The sequence below is a fragment of the Melitaea cinxia genome, chromosome 7 (genome assembly GCF_905220565.1).
Source record: "Melitaea cinxia chromosome 7, ilMelCinx1.1, whole genome shotgun sequence".
Taxonomy (NCBI): domain Eukaryota; kingdom Metazoa; phylum Arthropoda; class Insecta; order Lepidoptera; family Nymphalidae; genus Melitaea; species Melitaea cinxia.
Window position 1 is genome coordinate 8,389,375 of NC_059400.1, and position 27,889 is coordinate 8,417,263.

The 27,889-nt window shown below is 37.3% G+C and overlaps 1 protein-coding gene across 1 annotated transcript; it reads right to left on the reverse strand.

Moving 5' to 3' along the window:
- Nucleotides 1-554: 554 nt before the first annotated feature.
- Nucleotides 555-27,213, reverse strand: LOC123655144 (probable E3 ubiquitin-protein ligase HERC4). Its single transcript, XM_045590981.1, has 28 exons — nucleotides 26,965-27,213; nucleotides 26,482-26,653; nucleotides 24,987-25,223; nucleotides 24,631-24,787; nucleotides 22,680-22,788; nucleotides 22,471-22,602; nucleotides 19,125-19,304; nucleotides 19,007-19,075; nucleotides 18,889-18,957; nucleotides 18,771-18,839; nucleotides 18,653-18,721; nucleotides 18,535-18,603; nucleotides 18,417-18,485; nucleotides 18,299-18,367; nucleotides 18,177-18,249; nucleotides 17,945-18,057; nucleotides 15,206-15,397; nucleotides 13,602-13,781; nucleotides 13,384-13,518; nucleotides 6,183-6,344; nucleotides 5,662-5,838; nucleotides 4,653-4,919; nucleotides 3,866-4,043; nucleotides 3,499-3,677; nucleotides 2,741-2,932; nucleotides 1,568-1,710; nucleotides 1,320-1,428; nucleotides 555-1,197 (listed from the first exon to the last, which is right to left on the reverse strand). Exons 1-28 carry the CDS (start codon nucleotides 27,028-27,030, stop codon nucleotides 1,045-1,047), a joined length of 3,789 nt encoding a protein of 1,262 aa, XP_045446937.1. The 5' UTR covers nucleotides 27,031-27,213; the 3' UTR covers nucleotides 555-1,044.
- Between the last annotated feature and the right edge of the window lie 676 nt (nucleotides 27,214-27,889).

Sequence of the window (27,889 nt, forward strand, 5' to 3'; positions counted from 1 at the left end):
CTGCTCTTTTACTAAAAGCGATTTATAGTTTACTTTCGGAAACAATAAACGTTATTTAAATGAGAATATTAAAGAAAATATTCCATAACCATATTGAAAATCAATTGCAAATGTTATCAAAACCAACTGGTTTGCTGAACTTTCATTATTGAAAACTGTTTTCAATGAAATCACACGTACACAAGAACTATTTATTTGAAGATATTAAATAACCTTTCTTTTGTTTTTCTTTTGTACTTTTTGAATTTTTTTTATGTGCCACTAAATTTAAATATTTATTGTATTAATAGGATGGTTCCAACTTTAGACCAGAACGAACACACTGTTGAAATAATTAAATGATACATTTGTATTAGAAAAATTAGTAACATTTTTTTTACAACCATTAATCCTAATGCCCTTTTTTTCATTTACAAACAAATGTATGTATCATACACAAAAACATAATGACGTTTTTACAATTATTATTTATAGATGCGTATAATTTTATACTACCTTAATTACAGATTACAAAAATGCAACGTTATTAGTTATATAAATAATCATTTACTATATTTGTTCTAAGTGTATTTATTAAATTTGATACATGTAGACAAAACTGAATAAGTTTAATTTCTTTAAGATCTTCCAGTTGTAACTTTTAACTCCAAAACCTCCCAAAACATTAATTTGCTACACATAATTATCAGTGGTGACAGATATGAAAAAATATCACGCGTTTATATTTATATTATGAAATTTTAACTATAAAATAATTTTTAAATAAAACATTAAAATACAGAACAAGATTGAATCATCAAAGACATATTAAATTAAAATCAAAGTAGTTATTAAGATAAAACATATTGAGGAAGTTGAATTATTCACTAAAATACATAAGTATCAGTCTGATCATCTGTGAGCTCTGTACGTAACACTTACCCATTGCTAGTTACGAAAATTAATTTAATATTCATCAAACGTCAAACGTCAAAAACAAAAATTCAACTATTAAAGAAGATTTAAGAATAAAATAACACCGTGCTTATTCTTTTAAAATATAAGTTAAACAAGTGAGAAACCCTGTGTCTGTTGTATGGCCTGCAAGAGATGATACTTCAAACGCTCTTTAGTTTTATATCGAGGAAGATCTAAAAGATTGAAACACGTGTGAGCTACTGGAAAGAATCTGTCATCTGCTACTGGTTGTATTTTAATCTGAAAAATGAAAATCAGTATTAGTTTAACCGCAAGTATGAAGCAATCGAAAATTTTTTTTAATTAATATTTCTTATTAAGTTTTTCATAAATTTTTTAAGCGTCGAATTAAAAGATTTTACCTTTATATCTCTCATTCCTTGTATAGGAACTCTATCACTACCCGTAAGGAACAATAGGAACTTTTTCTTATCTTCAATTGATAGTTCGTGAAACACTTCCCAGAACCATCTGCAATAAAACATAATAAACCATAAAAATTGAAACATAAAAAAAAACCACTGAGCATTGTCGTTTTAACAAGTATTTTAAATACATTTAAAAGATACATTTAACAAATACAAGAACGTCTATTATATATTCCTAGTACCTGACTTGTTGATCGTTAGCTGTATAACCATTTTCATATTCACAATTGCTTTCAAACAATTCCCAGTCGTATTCTTCATTACCTATTACGACTGACATCAGTTCATGAGATCTGAACAACTTTATTATTCTTCCGCCACACACCTGCAAATTGTAATAATTTAAACATCAAATAAATTATTTAACATCTACATGTACACCTTTGTCCTAACCCTTATTCCTCCACCTAAATCTTTATTTACTATGGTCTAAGATCCAGCATAAGGGATATATACATTCATGTATTTAATTATCCAATACATATGCAAGGTAATACAATCCTTTCATTGTTAATTATAGCCGTGTTTAAGTTCATTGACAAGTTTAATATGTAACTAACATAATAACACCTTCTTAATTTTTTTTACTTCATTAATTAATTAACAATATCACATATTATATGTAGTATCTTGCATATATGTACTGGATCATTTTCATTAAACACACTATATACTTATTATGCTGGATCTCTTACTACTATGGGATAAATTTAGTCAAATAGGAATTTTTACCAAACTCTAATAAGCATTTACAAAAAATACTATATTTCTCTCATCGTAATGGTTTTTAAAACAGAAAGTAACTTTGGTAAGGTATAGGTTACATCATAATCTACTGATTAACATAAAATGATACATTACATTTTCATAGTAAATACAGACATTAAAAATAATTTAATAGGCGTGACAAAAGATTTAAAAAACTCTTCCGTAATGTGGGTACACATTTACTATTTACGAAAAAACCTTTATTTCGGTAATAAACTTAAGTTTAAGGAAATTTTAACAATTTTTCTAATATTTTTTAAATAGTGTGCCAAAACAGCTGCAGGTGTCATGGTATCGGGTTCTGACGTTACGCTTAGGTAAACATGTCATTGAGTCTAGGAACAAAACACTGTGAATGAGACTGTGTATTGACAGCGGTGTTTACCTAAGCTTGATGGCCGATTGCAGTATTTTAATGTTTTATTTTATTGAAAATCATAATTATCTGATTTTTTTATTAAAACTAAAGCAGTATTTTTAATTTTTTAATATGAGCGTTTCCTTAAAATCATTAGATTGACTATTGTTTGATACTGTCGTCAAGACTATTAGATAGTAATTGAAATATAAAATTAACTACAGTATACCTTTTGAAATCCTTGATTGAATGCTTCGAACTGTTTTTCTACCGATTTGTTGAGAAGAAAGTCTACGTACAAGTCAACATACTCAGACTTGTTCTCGGAGGTCACAGAAATGTTCTCACCGTCCTCCTTCAGAGGGTGTACTTGAATCTGATCGAACACCTCTGTGTTCACGGCGAAGCATAAGCTGAATACCTAAAAATTATGATTTTATCGTTTATAATTGAAAATCAAACACTTTTTCATTTAAGTAGGCTGTAAAACACTTTTGAATCGTTATTTTACGAAGTATACTAAACCTTTTCATATTACTTTATTAATTATACTTATTTTGAAGCCACTGCGGATTCCGTTGAGAAGTTTTGGCAAGAAGCTGTATAATCACTTTACAAAATAAAAGACAATATATGATATAATCATATATATATTGCAGAGTACGCAGTGTCTTTATCGCTTAAATAATCTAATCCAGAGTAAAATACCTTATTGTGCCTTGGCTATTAAATAATTGCATTGAGCACTAGATAATAATGGTTAATGTACTATGGGCAATGTGACTATGGGAAACACACATGAGTTCACGCCATTTTAGGCGCGAACTTGTGGAGGCCTATGTCCAGCAGTGGACTGCGACAGACTGAAGTGATGAGAATGCACTATAGACTACGGTAATCGCTTACCATTACGCAGCTGTACGATTGTTTGACACTCTAGTGGTATAAAAACTTTGGTAGGTAAAAACAGTGGGTAGTTCAACCGACCTCCTCCACGTCTTCATCCGGGTAGTCCAGCAGGTGTCGCAAGCTGCTGGCCAGAGTGGGGAACAGATCGAACAGGTCATCTAGCATCACCGACTCGCCGAGGATCTTCTTGTACAGCACCAGGGGAAACGGCACATAAATGATGATCGAGTTGTATATGGCCAGCCCATATATGGCACCTGTTCGTGAAAGTTTCTTTAAAAAATTTTTTTTCCCAATAAAAATATCGCAGTCATTAATCTCAATCTCTCTTTCAAGTTGGATCAAACTGCACACGGTGTGCAAATTTGATTTAAATCGGTAAAGTAGTTTAGGAGTCCATCGCGGAAAAACAACGTGACGCGTAATTTATATTTATTAAGATTACCTATTAAATAATACATGACTTCGTCCTCGAAAGGGTTGTTAGAAAACCAAATCATGTTTGTCTCCTCTGATTGCTTGAACATGCCGTACACAGGGTTGAAGATTTCTTTTAGAAGCAACATGAAGAACTCTTTCTTAACACCGCCAGCATCTTCTGCTTCTTCGCCCACAAATTCTACCTATAATGAACAATGTTTCATTAGAAAAACAATAGCTCATATAAGAGGTCTCCGCCTATAAAAACCGTTTATAACACACACACACACGCACGCACGCACGCACGCACGCACGCACGCACGCACGCACGCACGCACGCACGCACGCACGCACGCACGCACGCACGCACGCACGCACGCACGCACGCACGCACGCACGCACGCACGCACGCACGCACGCACGCACGCACGCACGCACGCACGCACGCACGCACGCACGCACGCACGCACGCACGCACGCACGCACGCACGCACGCACGCACGCACGCACGCACGCACGCACGCACGCACGCACGCACGCACGCACGCACGCACGCACGCACGCACGCACGCACGCACGCACGCACGCACGCACGCACGCACGCACGCACGCACGCACGCACGCACGCACGCACGCACGCACGCACGCACGCACGCACGCACGCACGCACGCACGCACGCACGCACGCACGCACGCACGCACGCACGCACGCACGCACGCACGCACGCACGCACGCACGCACGCATCAGCCTAGTCATCGTCTCGTAGTCATTATTTGTTATAACAACTTAATATTTCAATATGTGTCGTACCCTGAGCGGTTTTTTTAACTGCGATGTATCATGATTACTGATCTGCAGCATCGTATCCCTCACTATTTGGTTCCTGGACACCGTCAGTATGAGGAACTGGTCTCGCTGGTACTCGTACGAGGGGTCTATGAAGAGTCGCGTGAATATCTGCGTGGCGGCTCGATTGACGGCCATTTGCATTTGTAGTTGTTGGTCTATTTTCAACAGTAACGATTTGCAATGAACATCGAACAGGAACGCGTAGTTACACAGATGAGGCTTTGTTGACTGCAAATAAATATAAATGTATGAAAAGAATATAAGTAGAATAAAATTGTGTCAAAAACTTGTCTTTTCATATAAATAATACTTATATATAATACTGACCTGGCGAACTTCGTATCGCCTTTTTTTCCTTAAATATTGTTACGTGTTAGGGTTCGAAGGATTTGGAGAGAAAGACCTGCTGACTCTTTTGAAGACTTTATTCACTAGCACTAGGTCCAAAACAAAGCACTAGGTTCAAACACTATGCACTAACGATGTCCTTAATACTTCTATATAGTTCCACAGTAGTTCCTCTAACGCCATCTAGTATTGAGTAGAGAGTTTCATGCGGTCTTTGTCTTTGTGTGATTTCAATAGTTGCCGCTAGATGGCGCTAGTTTCTTTGTGTGTTCGTAACAATATAATCATTACATATAATTATCACAATAAAGTATAGCCTATATTTCAAGTTGGTCAAACTGCACACGGTGTGCGAATTTGATTAAAATCGGTTAAGTAGTTTAGGAGTCCATCGCGGACAAACAATGTGACGTGTAGTTTATATGTATTAAGATAAATATAATACATATATCGAATCCAGACTCGAGGCGGCAATCGAATCCACAACTCTCGGAGCAGTAAGCAGGGTCACTGCAAACTGCGAAAACGGGCTAGCCAACGTCAGTCAAGTCATTTGAACCTATTTTTTTTTTCGTTGTTTATTATGCTGTAAATAATGTTTAAGTAAAATATAAGTACTTACATCCTGATCTGAAAGCCAGTTAATGTAATCCGAAGCGATATTAACATGACTAGATAAGTCTTCCACGTAAAAACATTCAGCAGGTATTTTAGGCTTCTTGGGGTTTGAAAAGTTTATTCTATTAAGATAAGTCAACGTGTTTAAAACTTGGATTAAACTTTTAGACAAGTATAATTTCTGTAATTAAAAATTTAATACAGTACATTCAATATCAAGGAAAGTACTCGACTTTTTGCACGTAAATAGAATTTTTAAATTGTTTTTTCAAAATGCCTATACAAAAGCAAAACAAACAACAATTTATTTAGTCATCATTTATTTGAAGTATCAATATTTATTTTTAATATAATTTAATCTTAATAGGGACCATACCATATACGTGTAGATCAAGAAGAATATGTATAAAACTGTCTAGAAAGACTTTAATTACTTTATTTTTCTCACTACTTCTCAAATTTATTGTATAAGAGGTCAATATGTAAACCGTATGTTAACCTATCTATAGATGTTGGATGAGTTACCTTATTGGCTTTCACGACGGGCTGCATCATCTCGTAGACGAAGACGCTCTTGAAGATATCTACGAGCATCTCGAAGTACTCAGCCGATTGTGCCTCCCACCACATTTGTACGATTCGCTGCGGTGGGCTCGACAGTTTGTTGAACGCCTCCGCGAACGGACCCTGTAAGTGACGTCATATGTAACACTTTTTTTTAATAACACTAGATCAGCAAAGAAGCGGCCCATCTACTGGTACGCGGTTACCGTAGCTTATAAACGCTTGCAACACCAGTAGCTTCGCAATCGTGTTCGGCAGACCCAACGGGGGTAGGGGACCCCACCCAGGAGCTCTGGCCACCTTACTTAGCACAGTAACACCTAGCTAAATAACAATGCTTGAGATCAGTGTTATTTAGCTGTTATCTTCTGTAAGTCTGATTTGTATTTAAGGTTGAGGTACTTCCCCAATTGGACTGTTCCAGATTTTGGACAACCTGCATCGAAGCAATAGCATAGTGAAGCCCAAGCTTAAGCGGGACAGTCAAAGATTTTTCTCCTTGTACTTAAAATTTCAAATATTTGCACCTATTACTAACAGTTGTAGTATCTGCACCATTAGGATTGCCAATAGTAAGACCTTCTTCTTTGATAAATAACATATGCTTCAGCCTGTAATATACCACTGCTGGATATAGGCCTTTTTCCATATGTAAGAGAAGGATCAGAGCTTAATACACTACGCTTCTCCGATGCGGGTTGGCGGACATATTCTCTACTATGAGTAACGATCGCTATCAGTTGTACATAATAACAATCGGGACCGACCGGGGCTTAAAGTGCTCTCCGAGGCACGGTGGGGAGACCTACAAGGACTGTAAAAACACCCAGGTCACGGCAAACATCTGTATGACCAATACTAGTCGTGGGTCGTAACGTCTTTTATGTGTAATCGGTTATACGTAGTTTCGTGGATACGCGTAACTAGTTTCGAAACTGCTTATTTTTCGTAACTAGTTATTTCTGTATAGAGCATCAGTACGGGACGGCGACGTTATATTACTTTTGTTTGTATTATGGTTATGAAGTAGTTATATGTTATTTAAATACGTTAATATTGATGGATAGTATAATTAAATTAACTTCCCTTCATATTTTATCCAGGCTTACGACTGGCTACAAAACATGTTATTTAAATTACTTTCTAGATTTTTGTATAGACATAATAATCGATGCAGGCGTATTTAGAAGTTCATTTGATTTTATGTACAGTTTTTAATTATTTTTCGAAATACATACATACGTATAATTAAAAATACGACAAAAAACCTACACTTTTTAGTATATACTTCAATACGAGACAATAACGTTAATCGTTAATAATTAATCACAAGTCAACTGTCTTAATACTAAATAGTAAATTCGAAAATATTTAAAAAGAAACACGATCGAAATTAAAATTTCTTTAAAAAAAACGGTGCGTATTAAAATAAACTTAAGCTCATAGTCAATTGCGTACAAAATCCCATGAGCATATTCGAAAACAAAGATGCATCTATAGTACTTATAGCCATCTCTTTTTATCCTACGCGTAAGCGTATCTGCGTATTGTAATGATTAATATTAGTAACCTGTTACGTTATTAGGTAAAACGCTTATGCGCCGGTCGTTGTGTCAAGTTTTTGATAAAACTGCGTACGCAAAAAAACTGCGTACGTAAAATAGTCGTTACATTCGTATCGGCGAAACTACGTACATGGTTATTAGCTTCGTAACTAGTTTCTGAAACCGGTTACGTTGAATAACGCCCAACGCTAACCAATACAAATGTTTGTCATAAGCGGGGATCGAACCCGCAACCGCCTGTGCAACAGCCACAAACCAGTCCTGTGACGGTTGCGCTAACGCGTCGTCAAATAACATACAAACCCTTTTTTTTTGGAGCTGCTCTCCCAAGACAACCATGCTGAAGTTGAGGATAAAAAAATGCTATGCCATAACTAGTAGTATTAACTCAAAATAGTTATATGTTTTTTTTTAAATATATATGTGGAATGATTATTGAATGTGAATCATCATTACAGCCTATGCAGTCCACTGCTGGACATAGGCCTCCACAAGTTTACGCCAAAAACCGTGAACCCATGTGTTTTGCCTATAGTCACCACGCTGGGCAGGCGGGTTGGTGACCGCAGTACTGGCTTTGTCGCACCGAAGACGCTGCTGCCCTTCTTCGGCCTGTGTATTTCAAAGCCAGCAGTTGGATGGTTATCCCGCCATCGGTCGGCTTCTTAAGTTCCAAGGTGGTTGTGGAACCTTGCTATCCCTTAGTCGCCTCTTACGACACCCTGATTGAATGTGAATGATTTATACAAATAAATAGTTAATCTGTGAAGTGTGACTGAAAGGAAGAATGAGTGAAAGGGATATAGTGTGTTCGGCCATAATAGATTTGAATTGGGGAGACGGTTAACGAGCGAGCGGGTGCATGGTAAATTAGGTATAATTTTATTAAAATAAACGTGTTATAGTGATACTTCGTTTCATTGCTGGTATCCTCAATCCCACATATATAATAGTTTTATCGTAAAGCACGACCAAGATGCAGATGGGCATAAATTTAAAAAGCTACAAGTTTTAGCTTCAGTGTTGACTGCTATAGTAACCATTTATTTTTTTAATGTAAAAACAGTTTATTGTTAATAAAATAATGTTTAAAATTACCACTAGTACTATACGAGCCCCGATGCAAAATAGTTCGTCTAGTATGGAAAGGAGTGCAAAGCGTAATATAGAAAGTAAATATTGGTTAAATAATTAAGAACGTTTAATAAAAAGTAAACCACAATTTGAGGAAAATTTTAAAGTTTATTTTAACATATCTGAAATTCTTTCAAGACTTTACATAACATAAAAATTTAAAAGAAATGTTCTAAAAAACATTACGCAAAAATATTCATCTACCCTTGTCACTCACGCAAAAGTAGTTCGTCTACTACTTAGTTGTGTCGCCTTTGCTCTCAATGACAGCTTTAATGTGAAGAGGCATGGTTGCAACCAACGCTAAAAACACTCCTCAGGCGTAATTGTCTCCCAGACAGCCAAGAGTTTAGCCTTTAAATCGCTCTTCGATCTTGATGGATTTTTACGGAGAACTTATTTCATTTTCCACCATAGGGTTTCGATCGGCGACAAGTCCGGGCTGTTAGATGGCCGCCGATGGACGTCTTCGTTGTCCTTGCAGTATGGCAGGAAGCATAATCCTGTTGAAAAATGAAGGAATCTTGATGCTTGAGTGACGGAATAGAGGGCAGTAAATTCTCTTCCAAAAGGTTTTGACACCTTGCAACACAAACTGCATACCACAAACACCTTGTGCAGACATGCAGCCCCATATCATAAGAGACGCCGGAAACTTCATTTTGCGTTTGAGACAATCAGTATGAAATGCCTCATTTTTGTTCCGAATCACTTTTTTCCTTTCATCGCCGACTGTCACTTCAAATTTGGACTCGTCACTCCAAATGATACTACGCCACTGATCGGAAATTCAATTTAAATATCACGAGGAAAATTCTCCTTAGTGGTGTAAAATCCGTAACCCATTCTTTTTAGGACTCTTTTGCAAGTATCAACTGGACGTCTGTCTTTGTGAATCATATCCTTCCATTGCACCGTGAGAGCGCTTGTAGACGTCCGTTTTTTTCACCGGATAACGGACCGTCAATAAACGGCTATCCTTGTATACATATTTTTTTTACCGGATGGATGGACTGCCGTCTATATGCGTTAGTTTTGAACTAGTAGTCAGAGATTACACACGTGTGAAATGTCGAATAATAAGAAAAAAAAACTCGTATTGGCCTACTATTTGTACAAGAAGAAACAAAAAGAAATAGAAAAACGTAAAAGGTCATCGTGGGTGCATCCTATATTATTGGAAAGGGAAAAATATGGTGCATTTCAAACTCTTTTTACGCAGTTGGAAGAAGATGAAACTAAATTTTACAATTATTTTCGGATGAAGAAAGAAACCTTTCAACTATTATTAACAGCCATATATGATAAAATAAGACACGAGGATACTGACATGCGTAAATCTATTTCCCCGGCAGAGAGATTAGCCGTTACGATAAGGTATGTTAAAGAGATGTTCAATTTCAAATTATAGAAAAGGGGATTGATTACCTGTATTAATTAAAACAAAATTTAGTAGGTAGTAATTGTTTTATTATACTCAAAAAATAAATTAAGGAGTTTTAGAAAAATCGAAATCGTAATCAGGCGATGTGATTGAACTTAATTCAGTAATAATTGAAGATTGGGAATCATCTTGCTGCATGAGTTCTTGAGGCATCCTGGATGTGGATGGAATGAGTTGTGTTGGCTGATATTCATAGGGCATCCTGGATGTCGATGGAATGGGTTGTGTTGGTTGATATTCGTGTATCCTGTAGTCGGGTGTAGCCGTAGTGTAGCCTCGATTAATATTGTAATTGTAATTTTGCTGCTGCATGGACGCTTGATTTCTCCGAGTTAAATTTCTCATAACTTTAATGACTTCATATTGGAATTCAACATAATCGTCATCACTATACTTGTCTACAATCGGAGCAATACCTTTGAAAAAACACATACTCTTACTCTTGTCTTCATCTTCAACTGATTTAATTAAAGTAAGCATTTGTCGATCAACTTCGCTACAGTCTGTCTTTCTCTTCTTGCTTGTTTTTGTTAAATCGGTAGTATTGGCTGGTGCGGTAGGGTCATTATTGGTTTGTGAGTCAGTTTCTTTGTTGTGAGATTGTGTGATGTTTTTTTCTGATGTAATACTTGCTTCCGTTGTTCGGCGAGTCACAATTTTACACAAAAAGAGCATTTGATCGTAGAATTTATATTTTCGTAGACTTTTTGCACCAGAGCCGGATTTACATTCCTTAACTTTTTTGTGATATGTCATCCAGTTATCTCTTGCATTGTTCCATTTTTTTATGATATCTTTGCCTAAAAAAGAAAAAATTGTTACAGATATTTAGCTGCAGGGAACACATTTAGTGATCTACATTACAGTTTCAGAATGGGTATAAAAACTATCAGCTGTATTGTACAAGAAGTATTTGAAGCATTGTGGGAAACCCTTTCTCCAATTTATATGAAACTACCATCGGAAGACGAATGGTTAACAATAGCAAAAAATTTCGAGACCAATGCAAATTTTCCTCATTGCTTGGGAGCCATTGACGGAAAACATATTAGAATCATCAAGCCAGAAGAAAGTGGATCAATGTTTTTCAACTACAAGCACTATTTCTCAATAGTATTAATGGCTGTGGTAGACACAAACTATAATTTTGTTTTTATTGATGTTGGAGCCTACGGCAAAGAATGCGATTCAGCAGTATTTAAAGAAACAGAATTTTGGAAAAGAATAGTAGGCGATAAATTAAATATTCCTCGACCTAAGCAGTTGCCAGGTGCAGGCAGTGAGTTACCTTATGTATTTGTTGCTGATGAAGCTTTCGCTTTACATCAACACGTACTTCGTCCTTACGGTGGGCATCAACTTGACTCAATAAAAAAAATTTTCAATTATCGTCTCACAAGAGCGCGACGCTACGTCGAATGCGCATTTGGTATTTTATCCAATAAATGGAGGATTTTGCATAGACCTTTAAATGTTTCAACAGATACTGCTGTTAACATTGTAAAAACATGCTGCTTATTACAAAACATAATTCATAAAGTAGAGGGTATTGCTAATAATGCTACTGACACTGCTAGTTCACACATGGTGTCTACTCTATGCCATTTGCCTCGTTCCCATTCAACACGAGGTAATGTAACAGCAAATATGATTCGTAACAAATATGCAGAGTATTTCATGTCACCAGTAGGGCGTGTACCATGGCAAAATCAACATGCATAAAAATAATGAAAATAAAATGTTACTTACCAAAATCATTTTTTTCTTTCTCGGACATCGTTTCAAAACCTTCATTTAACGCAAGACAAATTTCTCTCCAAGCGGCAAAACTCGACTGTCTATTTTTATAGCACTCTTGGGTTTTGTCCCACAGTACAGGCCTATTTTCAACCAAACTTATTAACAATTCCATGTCAATATTACCCATTTTTAAAAGAACGCAGGTAGACGGCACTCAATTAACAGAAAACAGGCAATACGTCCGGCAGCGTCAACACGCACCAATACACTGGCGTGGATGACCGCCATTTCTTACACCGGACCGGTGTCCGTCGCGCCGAGGGGAAGGGTGGTGCATCCGGCGTAAATTGTTCGCCGGACCGATGTCCGGTGCATGTACACAGATTCATTATAATTCATACACCACCGCGAATCCGGCAAAAAACACGGTCCGTTATCCGGTGAAAAAAACGGACGTCTACAAGCACTCTGAGTTCTCCAGCTCGAGCACGATTATTTTTGATAATTTTCTTCAGGATTCTGTTTTCTGCTGCACTTGTGATGCGTGGTCAACCAGTTTTCTTCAAACAAGAAGTCGTTCTATTCTTTTTATAGTGCTGAATGATAGATTGGACTGAAGACCTGGGAAGTATAAAGTCTTTAGATATTTGGTAACTTGATTTGCCAGCATAGACTCCACAGACTATTCGCTTTAGAAGCTCTTCACACATGCGATTGCCACGACCCATTGTTATTTGAAAACTAATGAAAAAAACTGAAATTTTTAGAATTTATACTGTCTCACTTGACAAATGACACAGAATTACTTTTACAAATTTAAATTATGCAACAAAATTGTACAAAGAAGGAATAATCACCGATAGACGAACTCTTTTGCATCGATTAACAATTAGACGAACTATTTTGCTTCTTCGAATTTAAAACAGGATATGTATAATTTTAAAAAGCTAAAATAAGTTTATTGGTTCATAATTAAAAAATGGAATAAGTAACGCGACATGCGATAGTAGAACAGCTTAATATTTTATTATATCACTTTATATATTTGTAGATACACAAAAATAATAAAGTTAGATAAAATCTCACAGAGAAAATTTCACACTAGACGAACTATTCTGCATCGGGGCTCGTAAAGACTCAAAATCATTCGATTTATTATCTTTAACACAACTTTTTTTTTGTTTTTACTTATACAAGTAGTAGCAGAGCTTTTTTATACCCATAAAGTAGTTATTTTTATATTTCTACATTAGAAAATTAATAACGTAATAATAAATACCTGTAACTCTGGGTGTCTACGCGGATTCCTCATTTCGTGGTAAAGTGGAAGCACTAAGAAAACTCTTAACGCTTCGGCGTCTGGTGGCGACGCTTTAACTTTTTTTATAATTTGCTCAGTTAGAAGACTAAATATCTATAACAACAGACCAATTTAAAATATATATATTATTTTTCAAGTATTATAAAAAACTTCGAGTGTATATAATTATTACTTACAAGTTCCTGTAATGTTGTGTTTTCAAATCGACTAATTAAAGTAAAAGCCTCTTCTGCTTTCTTCAAATCAACTCCTGGTAATTTTGTATTGCAACCGAAGTGCGCGTTTTGATCAAGTAAAAATGAACCATTGATGCAAGCTAGTGATCCAAACACTGTCTCCAAGTAAGCCATAAGATCCTGAAATTGATAACAAATATTCATTCAGATTTCATAAATTGACAATTTTATTACATTTCGCACACTAGTAACTAGTCTTGTTTATTTTAATATATTAGGTCCTTAAATATGAAATTAGCGTTTTGTGTGGTCGGAACATGGTCGTTTTTTTTTTTTTTTAATTATATAATATATTTAATTAATCAAAGTGTGTACATTGCTATCTATGCACTTTTGCCATTTTATAGGTAGTTAATTGATACCTTTACTAAAAAACCCATTCGGACGGGAATCAATAAAATGTTTGAAGGCGGTTTGGGCTGCCCCATCGGAGTTGATTTTCTTCCCTTGCAAGAAGTTATCCAAATTTCGAAAAAAAATGGTAATCTGTTGGAGCACGGTCCGGGGAGCACGGTGGATGTCTTAGACATTTCAATTGAAGCTCCTCTAATTTGGTAGCCGTCTGTTGTGCAGTGTGTGATATAACGTTGCCCTAAAGCAACATAACACCACAGCCTGCAGCGAACGTGGTTTGTGATGGATCCGCTTCCACAATAGCCTTCAATTCTTCGTTATCAGTTTTGGTCACCACGAGGTTTGTTCTGCAGGTCGAAATTTTCAGATAGAAAACGTTGAATTCAAAACGCACTGTGTTTTCTTTTGCGACACCGTAGTCATACACATCATTAACCTTTCGAGCCCTTTCTGCAGCACTGACGCCATGGTGGAACTCGTACTCTTAAATTACACGATATTTATCCATTTTGTAAACTGAGTGACGCAAAGATGAAAAACAAAAGAGGAAAAAACAAATGAATTACGGTTTTCGAAAAGCAAGTGCAAGAGTAAATAGCTGTATAAATTTGAATTTGGAATTCTTAACCAAAGAGGAAATATTTGAGATCAGTGTGGCCAGTACGACAAAACTCCAATTTCATATCTAAGGCCCTAATAGATTAGTCCTTTCAGAAACATATAGCATATTGCGTTTTGGTTAGTTCTAATATGTGGTAGCTTAGCCATTAGCTTTTTAGTTTTCTATTCATGTAATACTCATAGTCTTCCATTAATCACGTGAGACTCGAAAGGAGAGATGTTCGTCCAAAAATCACGAAATAACTAGAGAAGGCAGCAATGAGATATAAAAAACACACAACACCTTAATGTCTGTCTCAATATTGTTATCATAATGATTAATTTTTTTTAATTTATTCAGGTTATACTTGTATTTATAGATAATATTCTAAAAATTAAATTTACTTTGTACAAAAAATGTGTTTCTTTTGTAGCCGGGGTAGGGTAGTCTAAAACCTCACCACATATCACCAAGGGGGGTTAGTGTTAAAAAATATGCTAAAAGCATCACGTGATTAATGGACGATCCCTTATCGTAAGCTGTAAGCTATCCAAAATAAAATAAATAAATAAAATAAAAACATTCGAACCTGGTTGACAACGTCGTTATCTTTGAAGAAGTGACAAGCAGTTAGTTTAGCCATATTAAGTGTGAGTATTTGCATCTTAGTATCCGGCACTCTTAAATCTACATGTGCATTTTTGTCGCTGCTAACGACCAGAAAACTGTGATCACCACCCGCGAATACTCTAATTGGACCAATGAATCCATCTGTTGTGAACTGCCAACAAAAAATACACTGCTAAAGAACTGACGTTACACTAAAAGTGTCTCTGTAAATTAGTAGTAATAAGTAACCATATTCTAACATGTAATATAATCCAATTATTTGATAAATTGGAACGATACTGTCACCCAAATTAATAGTACAACACACATACATACATACAGACACATGTACATGGAAACTTCTTAAATAGACTACTTGTTTAATTCATTGTTTTAGGACAATCTAGTCTTACTTTGAAAGAGATATACAAACATTCTTAGCTTAGTTTTATAATTGCTCAGCTATTTATAGCAAGCTATAACATTTAGTAAATAAATAAATAAATAAAACAACAAACAAAAATAATAATGTAAGATTCATAGTTTATATGTGCTTAATCTAATTGATGAATGCTAAAAATACCAACAACTGCTAAAAAACTACAATAAGACTTATACAGACGGTCTACAACACAAAATAACTTTTCCTTCAAATTTATAAGTGGGTGGTTGGTTAATTTGGAAAAATCAATATGTAATATAAGTCTAATAAGGGGATAACTCAACGTTAACTTTGGAAGGGCCGGCACCGGAGTGTTTAAGGAAAGGCGCGGAACTCTCCACCTTCAATTTCTTCCTTGGCTAAGAAAATATTCAATTATTAAATTAACAAGAAGCTTTTTTTATAAATACAGGTACATCAGCTAAAGCTGGCACGTACACATTACACATACATTTACATATCGCGCGTGTGTAGTCTTTGTTGGTAGGGTACTGCGTGACGTCATATGCTTACAATCGCGAAAATCTAACTACGTCTGACAGACATAATGTTTTGTTTTGTCTAATAATATATCACTTCTCATATGCAGAGAAAAATGCCCATGCCCAGCAGTGAATTAATCATATTTCAATTTTTTAAGTAAAACTTCTTTACACACGCTTGACTTGAGGAGTAAGCTGGTGAATGGGTGACGAAAGCGTTACGAAAATTGTGATCGGGCGAGGCGAATGGAGCAAGAGAGAGAGAGGGAGGTGCGAGCACACATTTTCTTTCTCTCATTCTCTCATCGCGTTATATCTAAGACACAGTGCAGGCCTATTCTGCAGAAGTTTTACTTCTGTCGTGTGGTGTAGCACACTCGTTTTTATTTTACTGTTTAAGTCAATTTTAAACCATAAGTCAACAACTTGATTATGACATTCAGTACTACCTAAATGATTTCACATACCTACTTAATAATGATGATTCACTCTGTAAAATTCGACTGCTGGGTATAAGCCTTGTTCTTCATGTAGGAGAAAGGTTGTAGTTTAATCCACCACGCTGCTCCACTGCGGGTTTGAGGATATATTCACTACTATGAGTAAGGTTCGCTATCGGTTGTTTACGATAGTAGCTGGGACCAATAGCTTAACGTACTCTACGAGGCACGATGGGAAAATCCACAAGGACAGACACCCAGACCGAAGAAAATATTTGTACAAATATTAATTCGGTATCGAATCCGGCTCCACCGGTGTTTAGGTCACTTACCACACCCTGACAATGTCGAAGTCTACACCAGAGCGGTAATCACCTTCGTCGTCGGAGCTTTTAAGTGATTGATTGATTGTTTGGTTTAATGGCTTTGAGAAGGAGCTTTTAATTATAAAATTACTTTAGTTTGTAAATAGACGTGCAAGCTTTCGATTACTGACCTGTATTCGATTACATCGATGCTATGTCAAACATAAATTGTATGAAACATAAATTATATAAAATACAAAATAAAAATTATTTCAAATTTTAAAAATATTTCACAAACATAAGGACATAATATTCAAATACAAAATATGGCACCTATGCATACCAATTAGATACCGACAAATTTTCTACAAGAAATTGAAAAACGCACAAAAATACTATAGGTTGCGTAAAATAAAGCTAGCTAGGTATTTTAAGCTACCACCTTTACAGCTACAATATAACATTTTTCACTTAAATTTTTCTATTATATACCTTATGATGTCCCCGTTCGTACGTCTGCGTAAAAAACAAACAGCAAATCAACTTTATAATAATTATAAATAAGGAATCAATTTAATTAAATAATATTCAATTGCAGTATTTTAAAAATTGTTAACTGTCAATGGGATATTATTTGGATGTCGATAAAATCGGTATAGTTATTGGCACGGATATTGACGGATATTATATAACACGACCATTATTATATTGAAGATAATTACGTCGTATTGTAGACGACACTTTGCTGAGAAAGCTACTCCGGAGAATCTTCTTCGTTATGTTTTATTTTATTGGTTTTATGACTTTACTTATTATCTTTAGGGTAAAAATTATGCTACCACTGCACGATGCGCAAAGCCTCTGTCGTCTCGCGCTTAATATCCGTGCCGCTATAAGACATGTGTGCGCTATACGATATGACTCACCGGCGAGTCGTAGTCGTCGCGTGGCACTAGTGGCACGGGCGTGGGCACGAGCGCGGCGGTGGTGGGGCAGCCCAGCTGGCCACGTGTGCCTTGCAACCTATACGACGTGTGCGACGTGACTCACCGGCGAGTCGTCGCGCGGCACTAGTGGCACGGGCGTGGGCACGAGCGCGGCGGTGGTGGGGCAGCCCAGCTGGCCACGTGTGCCTTGCAACCTATACGACGTGTGCGACGTGACTCACCGGCGAGTCGTCGCGCGGCACTAGTGGCACGGGCGTGGGCACGAGCGCGGCGGTGGTGGGGCAGCCCAGCTGGCCACGTGTGCCTTGCAACCTATACGACGTGTGCGACGTGACTCACCGGCGAGTCGTCGCGCGGCACTAGTGGCACGGGCGTGGGCACGAGCGCGGCGGTGGTGGGGCAGCCCAGCTGGCCACGTGTGCCTTGCAACCTATACGACGTGTGCGACGTGACTCACCGGCGAGTCGTCGCGCGGCACTAGTGGCACGGGCGTGGGCACGAGCGCGGCGGTGGTGGGGCAGCCCAGCTGGCCACGTGTGCCTTGCAACCTATACGACGTGTGCGACGTGACTCACCGGCGAGTCGTCGCGCGGCACTAGTGGCACGGGCGTGGGCACGAGCGCGGCGGTGGTGGGGCAGCCCAGCTGGCCACGTGTGCCTTGCAACCTATACGACGTGTGCGACGTGACTCACCGGCGAGTCGTCGCGCGGCACTAGTGGCACGGGCGTGGGCACGAGCGCGGCGGTGGTGGGGCAGCCCAGCTGGCCACGTGTGCCTTGCAACCTATACGACGTGTGCGACGTGACTCACCGGCGAGTCGTCGCGCGGCACTAGTGGCACGGGCGTGGGCACGAGCGCGGCGGTGGTGGGGCAGCCCAGCTGGCCACGTGTGCCTTGCAACCTATACGACGTGTGCGACGTGACTCACCGGCGAGTCGTCGCGCGGCACTAGTGGCACGGGCGTGGGCACGAGCGCGGCGGTGGTGGGGCAGCCCAGCTGGCCACGTGTGCCTTGCAACCTATACGACGTGTGCGACGTGACTCACCGGCGAGTCGTCGCGCGGCACTAGTGGCACGGGCGTGGGCACGAGCGCGGCGGTGGTGGGGCAGCCCAGCTGGCCACGTGTGCCTTGCAACCTATACGACGTGTGCGACGTGACTCACCGGCGAGTCGTCGCGCGGCACTAGTGGCACGGGCGTGGGCACGAGCGCGGCGGTGGTGGGGCAGCCCAGCTGGCCACGTGTGCCTTGCAACCTATACGACGTGTGCGACGTGACTCACCGGCGAGTCGTCGCGCGGCACTAGTGGCACGGGCGTGGGCACGAGCGCGGCGGTGGTGGGGCAGCCCAGCTGGCCGCGCGCGCCGTGTCCGCACGCCAGCACGCGCTCGCCCACGCGCACCAGTAAATGCCGCCGCCCACACGCCACCTGCGTCACCGTGCTGCCCATCAGCTCCATCACCTGTGGACCGGTACACGTCGTTACTTACGTCGTTTATTGCGTTTTCACCTGCGTTAATTAGAGGAAAAAACGTACAAAAATTTTATATAGCCTATATATAGCCTTCTTTGGTAAATGGCTATCCAACACAAAAGGAATTTCTCAATTCGAACTGAAGTAGATCCTGAGATTTGCATTCAAACAAAAAAAGCCGTTCCAGCTTTATATTATTAGTATAAATGAGAAAATTTAACGTGAAAAAGCAGGAAAATTAAGAAATTCTGAATAATTACTCAGATATTCATTAATCATTACAAGAGCAAGAAGCTATCGCCCAAGTCCTTTCCTACCCTGACTTTGTCTTATTCATCATGCCTGAATGCATTTATGACAATGAGCATCAATGATCACTTAAAATTTGGTGAACTGGCTACTCATTTGCTGTTTTTGAAATATCTAACGCATCAATCATATCATATAATTTTTTACGCCTATTCTGTGAAATAAGCATATACATATTTGAAATTATATTTAGTTAAAGACGTATTCAAATATAAGGTGTACATTTAGTATCTGTTAACGAGATGTTTTACAAAAAAATACTAAGATGAAAAACATTAACGCAGCAATTTAAACAGTATAAATTTTATTTTAATAGGACATCATGCAGTTCTAATTGCATTTGACTATCTCAAAGCAATCTGTCAATACATTACAAATGATAAGCGACAATACGTCATATATTATTATATCAGATAAGGTAGTAGTTTATCTAATCTACCTACATAAAATTTATTGTAATGCTTTGTCTCAAGCCAGAACAAGTATTAGATGAAACACATAATTCTAAAAATGGTCAATTAACTTTACCATTGGAATATCATATCACGTTTCAAGGTATATGATATATCACGATCCTGTAACATCCCACTATTAAGCATAGGCCTTTTTTCCATGTAGGAGAAGGATCAGAGCTTAATCCACCACACTGCTCCACTGCAATTTGGCATTTTATATATACAGAATGTCCGGTAATTAATGGTGTCGTAAGAGGTGACTAAGGGATAACACAGTTCCACTACCACCTTGGCACTTAAAAATCCTACCGATGGTGGGATAAACATCCAATTGCTGGCGTTGAAATACACTAATTTCGAATACACAAATTTCGAATTTCGTACTTAATTTTTTTTTAAATAAACCCTAGAACGTTGCAGATAGATTTATTTTTTATTTTTTTCTTGGTTGGCCCTGTGCCTCTCCATAAGCACCTGCGGGGTTATCCATTAATTAGCGGACAGCCGCCATTATATATTACTATACATACGAAAATGCCATTTAGGTAAAGCTTTAGATTAAGAACCATCAAATTTCGGGATTTTGGGGGGGAAGGGGCGAGGGAGGGTGGGAGACGCTACCCCCGGTACCACTGCCACACTTCGGAACCCCATGGTTATGGAGATAGATATCCATGGTTAAAGTTTTGAGATTAGAAGAAGAATTTCGCAGATTTCACACGTTATTTTCACATTTTAAAAGCATTTTTTCACATTTCGCACGTTATTTTTACATTTTCACATTTCATACGTTATTTTCACATTTCAAACGTTATTTTCTCCAGTTATTTTCGAACAGAAGTACGTAAAACGATCTCGACTGCAAGATACCACCTTTGAGGTTAGAATAACGTTTGGCTCCGGCGCTGCGGGCAGTGCAGCCGCCCTCCGCGCTTCTAAAGAACACTTTAAAAAATTACAATTATTTGCGATATTAATAAAATATTAGTAAATCAAAATTGCTTGGATTATTAAATCTCAAAAATTATTTTTATAAAATTTATACGGATTAATCTAAAAGCATCCAAAAAGTTAAAGCAGCATATTTCGAGAGTAATTTTGTAATTCATTAACAATTATTAAAAATGAGACAAAATATTGAATATTTTTTTATGACAGCAAAATAAGTAAAAATAAAAATATATTTAAGTAAAAAACATGACATGAAAGAAAATAAAATACACTACAACCATTTTGTTTAAAAGTCTGTCTCTGTCTATGTTGTGTATGTCGATAAACGTCAGTTCGTACGTATCGTGTGTTGATCTTGCAGTCGAGATAATTTTTACGTACTCCTGTTCGAAAATTACTTATTTAAGTTGCGGAACGGAGCATGAGTGGCACTTCCCGCAGCGCCGGAGCTAAGGTGGAGTCAGACGCGGAGCTCGAAGGTATTATAATAGCTTTAAATTCTTCCTCTAATCTCAAAACTTTAATCATGGATATCTCCATAACCATTGGTTTCCGAATGATGGCAGTGTTACTTAGTGTAGCTCCTTCTCCATCCTCCGCCCCACAAAACCCCATAATTCGATGGTTCTTAATCTAAAGCATAGCCACCATATACGCACTTGACCCGCCGCCCGAGGGCGAAAGGAGTATGGAGCTCTCAGCCTACTGCCAGACTATCCACCAAAAACACCATCTGTTTTCCGGCGGCACCTTAGTTGGGGACGCCTTGGGATCGCTTTCTACCACGACGCCCCCGGTGTTGGCTTTTCGGCCCCGTCGTAAGTGACGATCAATCAGTCCAAATTAATTCCACCCCCGTCTGCAGGAGTGAGACCGAGCAACCGAGAAAAGCTCCAGGGAGCACAGCGCAACCCGACCGCAACGCGCTTTTGCACTACAGGGCGAGCGAGCGAACCCACCCGCCCTTTCCCTCGGGGGTTCACTCTGATAAAACCAGAACAGTACCCAGAGCGCACCCTTACCTCCCCAGGGCCCCCAAATCAACACATCCGCGCCGAGAGACGAGCCTGACAGATATACTCCCTACTATGAGTAACTATTGCTATCAGGTGTATAAAAAAACAACCAGGACCGACAGTTTAAAGTGCTCTCAGAGGCATGGTGGGGATAACCACAACGACAAAAATCCAGACATCCAAACTGGAAACAAACTTGTATAAATATAAATATCCATCCCGAGCATGTTTTGAACACACAAACCGCTAGTGTTTAGGCGCCTATAAGACACACACACTACTACACTAGATCGCACCATTTTTGGCGCGAACTTGTGGAAACCTATGTCCAGCAGTGGACTGCAATAGGCTGAAATGATGATGATGATGATGATTTATGAGCAACTAGATTCAAAAAAATTATTTTATAAAGCTGTGACCTACCTTCTTTGGGACTAGTTCATCTTTTGTAGTACCATGGCCAGTCTGTCCATGCAATCCAGACCCACATGTGAATACACCTCCATCAAGAGTGAGAAATGCAGTAAAATCTTCACCACAGGCAATGTGACAAACCTTAAACATTTCACTTTATATAAAATCTAAAACAAATAAATTCTTAAATTTTTCCATTTACAATAAAATTTATTTACCTTTACGTTTCTTAAAGTTTTTAAATGAGTTGGATAATACCTATCTTCAACATCCTGCAGTCCTAACTGACCATACATGTTTTTTCCCCAGCCAAATACAGCACCAGACCTAGTAAATTAAATTATTACGTTTCAATTACTTTTAAAATTGCACTTCAATCTTTAAAATATGATTGAAACGGAGTTAGATTACTATACATTATATACATAAGATAAAAAAATAACAATATGAAAACTGAATTTATGTATAAATTATTATAAGAGTACCTTAAGTTAGCCCCAGATACACTAGGGAACATTTTGTCCCGCAAAATGAAGCGCAACAATAAATATACGTGACGCTGCAACGTTGCATAGTGTCCCGCGACATTATACGTGACGCGGGGAGCGAGCGCATTCGTCCCGCGTCAGTGTTGAGTCATTTGTCGCCAAGTGTAGTCGCGAACGCAACGTGCCTAATAGGGCTAACTTCCTCGGGAGACATATCTATAAACACTGACTAGTGTGGCCTACAAAATGTTCTGCGACATTTCCTCGGCAACTTCTACGTAGTTGTTGAGGAACATGTTCCGCAACATCTTGCTCCATTTGCCCCCTAGTGTAACTGAGGCTTAATGTATACATAGTCTTGCCCTAAATATTGTTACAAAGAAAGGAAACAACATTTTTTCCTATTGCACGTAACATTTTTTACTATTACCTTGCGTTAGTTTAATACATTAATATAAAACCATTAAAAATATATAAAGCTTATTCGAAGTAGTCTGCATTGGCTGCAATTAAGTCCTTTAAACGTTGAGGCCAGCTATCAATAGAAGTACGCATCTTTCCTTGGGAAAATTTTTCACTGCAGATCATATGGATTGTTTGAGGGACTCCAAATTATCATGGCGTTTAGAGCAAGCAATACTCTCTAAAACTGACCATAAATCATAATTTAGCAGATTAAGATCGGGACTAGATGACGACCAGTTTTCAGCTCTGGTTAAGTCCAGAACGTGGGTGTATCGAGCTTTGTGACCCGGCGCCGAGTCTTGCTAAAAGGACTATTCTTGGCTATTGAACATGGTGTTGTTAAAGGGACCTAACTACCTTGTCAAGAATGGTATCTTGATACACTTGTGCCGATGTTTTGATTCCTATTTCCACTTTATATGGCTCAGTCATTCCTTCACAGCTAACAACTCACCAAACCATCACTGAAGTCAAATAATGTCCACGTTGTACTTTGACTAATGGGAAGCTTCTTTAGAGCTTTAAGCATAAATACGGTCTTTTTTTTTTTGTTAAAAAATATTGCTCAATTTCAAAAACGTAAACAAATATTTTCTGTGACCTGTACCTTTGCGTAATGCTTTACTAGTTGTTTTGATTTTACCATCCTATTTATTTTGAAATTATCACTTGAGAAATGACCTGTGCATCTCGTATAGGCTGCCAGACCCAAGTCATCATTTAAAATACACAACATGGTTCTAGGTGCTTGCTATCTTCATCTCCCGAGATAAAATCTTTTGCTCTTGGACAGGATTTCTTCGAATTCTTTCCCTCACTGCTTTGATCGCCTTTTTCGTATGAACACTATGTGGACGGCCATATCTTTTTCTGTCACAAACAGAGGAGGTTCACCTAACCTATCAATAGTCCGGTACACAAACATTTAACTAATACCAAGCATATGGAGAGTTTTAAAAATTGTATTTGGCTTCGTACCTAATTTGTGTGATGACATCACTGCGATTCAGTTCCCTTTATCGCTCCACTCTATTTTAATACCATAAAATATTTTACAATTTATTGGCGCGAAAATGAGAAAACACAATGGACAATCATATAAAAATGACAGATTCAAAATTCAAATGTAATATTCTGTTCATTTTTAATTGTAAGAGTATTTAAGGCCAGACTATGTATAAATAATTAGTTAAAAAGTCATATATTGTAAACATACTTTGATAAGACAAAAGTGTGGTTACTACCACAAGCTATCATTGAGATAGGTATGCCAAGTAAGGAAGTAATTTGTTGTGGCGTGGTTTCCTTGTTTGATTTTGTGCCTAGACCACATTGGCCATGTGTGTTTGCCCCCCAAGTGTATAGTTCGCCATCTAAAATACAATTACAAAAATATATTTTTACATAAATAACGTGATAATAATGATGGGATCATATAGAAACATACCTTATGTTTTAGAATCTTAAAGTACTATGATCAAAGTAGCAAAAACATAGATAGAATGTAATAATTAAATTTATACACTCATAGAGCACAAAGCTTATATTTTTTTAAATAAAAAAAACACTTACTATTTGTCAACGCAATTGAATGATGAGATCCACAAGCAATTTGAATTACATTCTTTGTAGCAAGAAATTTTACTATTTTAGGTTTATCTTGAGCATAAGAGCCAAGGTTGCTGCCGAGTTGTCCCATACTATCAGAACCCCAACTAAAAATTTGTCCCCATTCATCCAATGCCATTGAATGCTGTAAGCCACATGCTATTGCTGATATTGAGCAGCCTTTGAAAGTTTCAACTACAGCTGAAATAACATATTCACTTTACATAAATTCACAGTAAAAGAAATTACTTTATAGAATATTTTATTGCAATAAAGGTAAATAACAGCAAACGAGCCACCCACTGAAAAAGTAGTCCATGTGCCCTTGTATACTTTTTTTTCACTATTTGTTAATAGAACTAGATTTTAACAATCTACTATACTAGTTGAACATATGAATGAAAAAATTTTACTGGGTATGTCTTGGAATGAAAAATAAAAAATTGAGGAATGGGTCACTACTTCATGGAATGTCCAACAATAATGCCTTGTTCAAAATGTAATTTTCCACTATTTTGATAAGCTTGTGTGACACAAAAGCTGAACATGAAGTTTATTTATAAAATTTAGAAGGTACATCAGTGTCTAGAATTTCATAATGAAGAAAATTTTAAACTAAAGTTTCATGTAGACAAACAATGCACATATATATTTTAAATTCAAAACATCATTTCAGCCTATTGCTCCACTGCTGGACATAGGTCTCAACAAGTTCGCGCCAAAAATGGCGTGAACTCATGTGTTGCCTATAGTCACCACGCTGGGCAGGCGGGTTGGTGACCGCAGGGCTGGCTTTGTCGCACCGAAGATGCTGCTGCCCGTCTTCAGCCTGCCTATTTCAAAGCCAGCAGTAGGATGGTTATCCCGCCATCGGTCAGCTTTATAAGTTCCAAGGTGGTAGTGGAACTATGTTATCCCTTAGTCGCCTCTTACGACACCCACGGGAAGAGAGGGGGTTGCTATATTCTTTAATGCCGTAGCCACACAGCTATAAATTCAGAACATAAATAATATAAAAACAAATAATTCATGAACAAAATACTTCTATCATAGTATTTTTATAAAAATATTAACATTTTAAATTATAATATTATCATTTAAATATTATATATCAAAATATTATCATTTCAAATATTTTTATTTTTTTCATTGATACTGAAGAGTTAGTGGAGACTTAGTTGGTAGAGAATGTTTGTGCCATTAAACTTACCTTTTATACATTGTTTATCTTTTGTGCAATAAAGCACTGAAATATAAACATGTGCATATTAATTTTTAACTTATGACATGACAAATATATGAAAATGTGATTATGGTCTAGATTCAAAATATTAGATCTATTATTATTATTAACTAGAAGTAAGTTATATTAAACACTGTTAAATTTTCTCAGTCACAAATGAATACAATTTAAAATTAGCAGGTTAAAATTATTTAAGATGAGAAAGGCACAACTTACCTGGAGATTTATCTTCATCATTTTCAGTTGGCCTGCCAAGTTGACCAACTTCATTACTACCACTAGAGTACAGTTGACCTAAGTTAGTCAAGTAAAGGGTATGGAATTCCCCAGCTGCCACATGCTTTATGTGGCTACTCTCTTTCCATTTAGAAAGTGTAGGCTTAATTACCTGTTTTTAAATAATTATAAACAATTTGTACTTCTCACAATTAAATGCATATTAAATTTTTGAAATATTTTATTACTTTTTATTGGGGTTAAGAAAGAAATAAATAATTTAAATATTTTATAACATACACACAGTCGTCTGTTCCTATGTTAAGCAACTTAATGCTTGTGGTACAAGTAACAGCCTTCTGTTATAGTTAAATACATTTTTTTTTATAAATTACATAGAAATAATACATATATAATAAATATATACAAACTTCGCCAACATGCTAGTTAGAAAGTTAAGAAAAAAAAGACAAAAACTCTTACCAAGCCAAGTGAATCAGAATCTTCAACACATAGTTCATGATGAGTAGTATTTCCCCAACAAAACATTTTGATTTTATTAACAATTCCTCTCCATATGCCAGGAAAATATCTAATATATTTAAGCCTAACACAGTAATATGTATCTAATGTGCATGCTAATAGTACGAATTTTAATGAATACAGCGGTACCAGCTTACTGAAACAACAAGAAGCGCTTCAATGCTACCGATGAACGAGTTCGAATTGCTGGTAACATATTACAAATAGAAGTACATAGCATGCTAGTGATCCTTATTATTACGAGAAACACATAGCAGACGTGATACTTGTTTATATATAAAGGAAAATAACACACTTGCAATTATTTATTTTTGCATGTGTATTATAGCATGTATTAATTTTTTAGCGATCTAATCATTTTATTATGTACTTTTTTTTCTTTTCTTCGATCACTGAGATAATTTAAAGAACATGCGTACAATACTTATAAATCTTCAGGCAACACAAATTTAACAGATTTTCTACGACATTCTTTAAAATAAATTATATATTTAAAATGATTTTTGTAAATCCAGAACAATCTTTGTCTGAGCCACAGTTTATGCACACATAATTATTTGGTATTTTTTTTTGTCAAATGTCACTGTGACAATAGGTTTTTTGATTTTTTCACAGTCTTATATACAGGTCATGCAACTGAACCCAATTTCAATGGTAAGTGAGACCGTTGGAGGTTAGTACGATAGAGGTGACCCTACATATCTTTTGGCTTTCGCTTTAACTACTTTAACTTTTCGATTTTACTTTTCGAAAATCTTGTATTTTTGTTATTTGCAGATATTTTTAGTTATTGATAGATACAAAAGTATTGCGACTTCAGATCCAACAATCTAACTCATATTATTTTTGTCTATGAATAATGCTT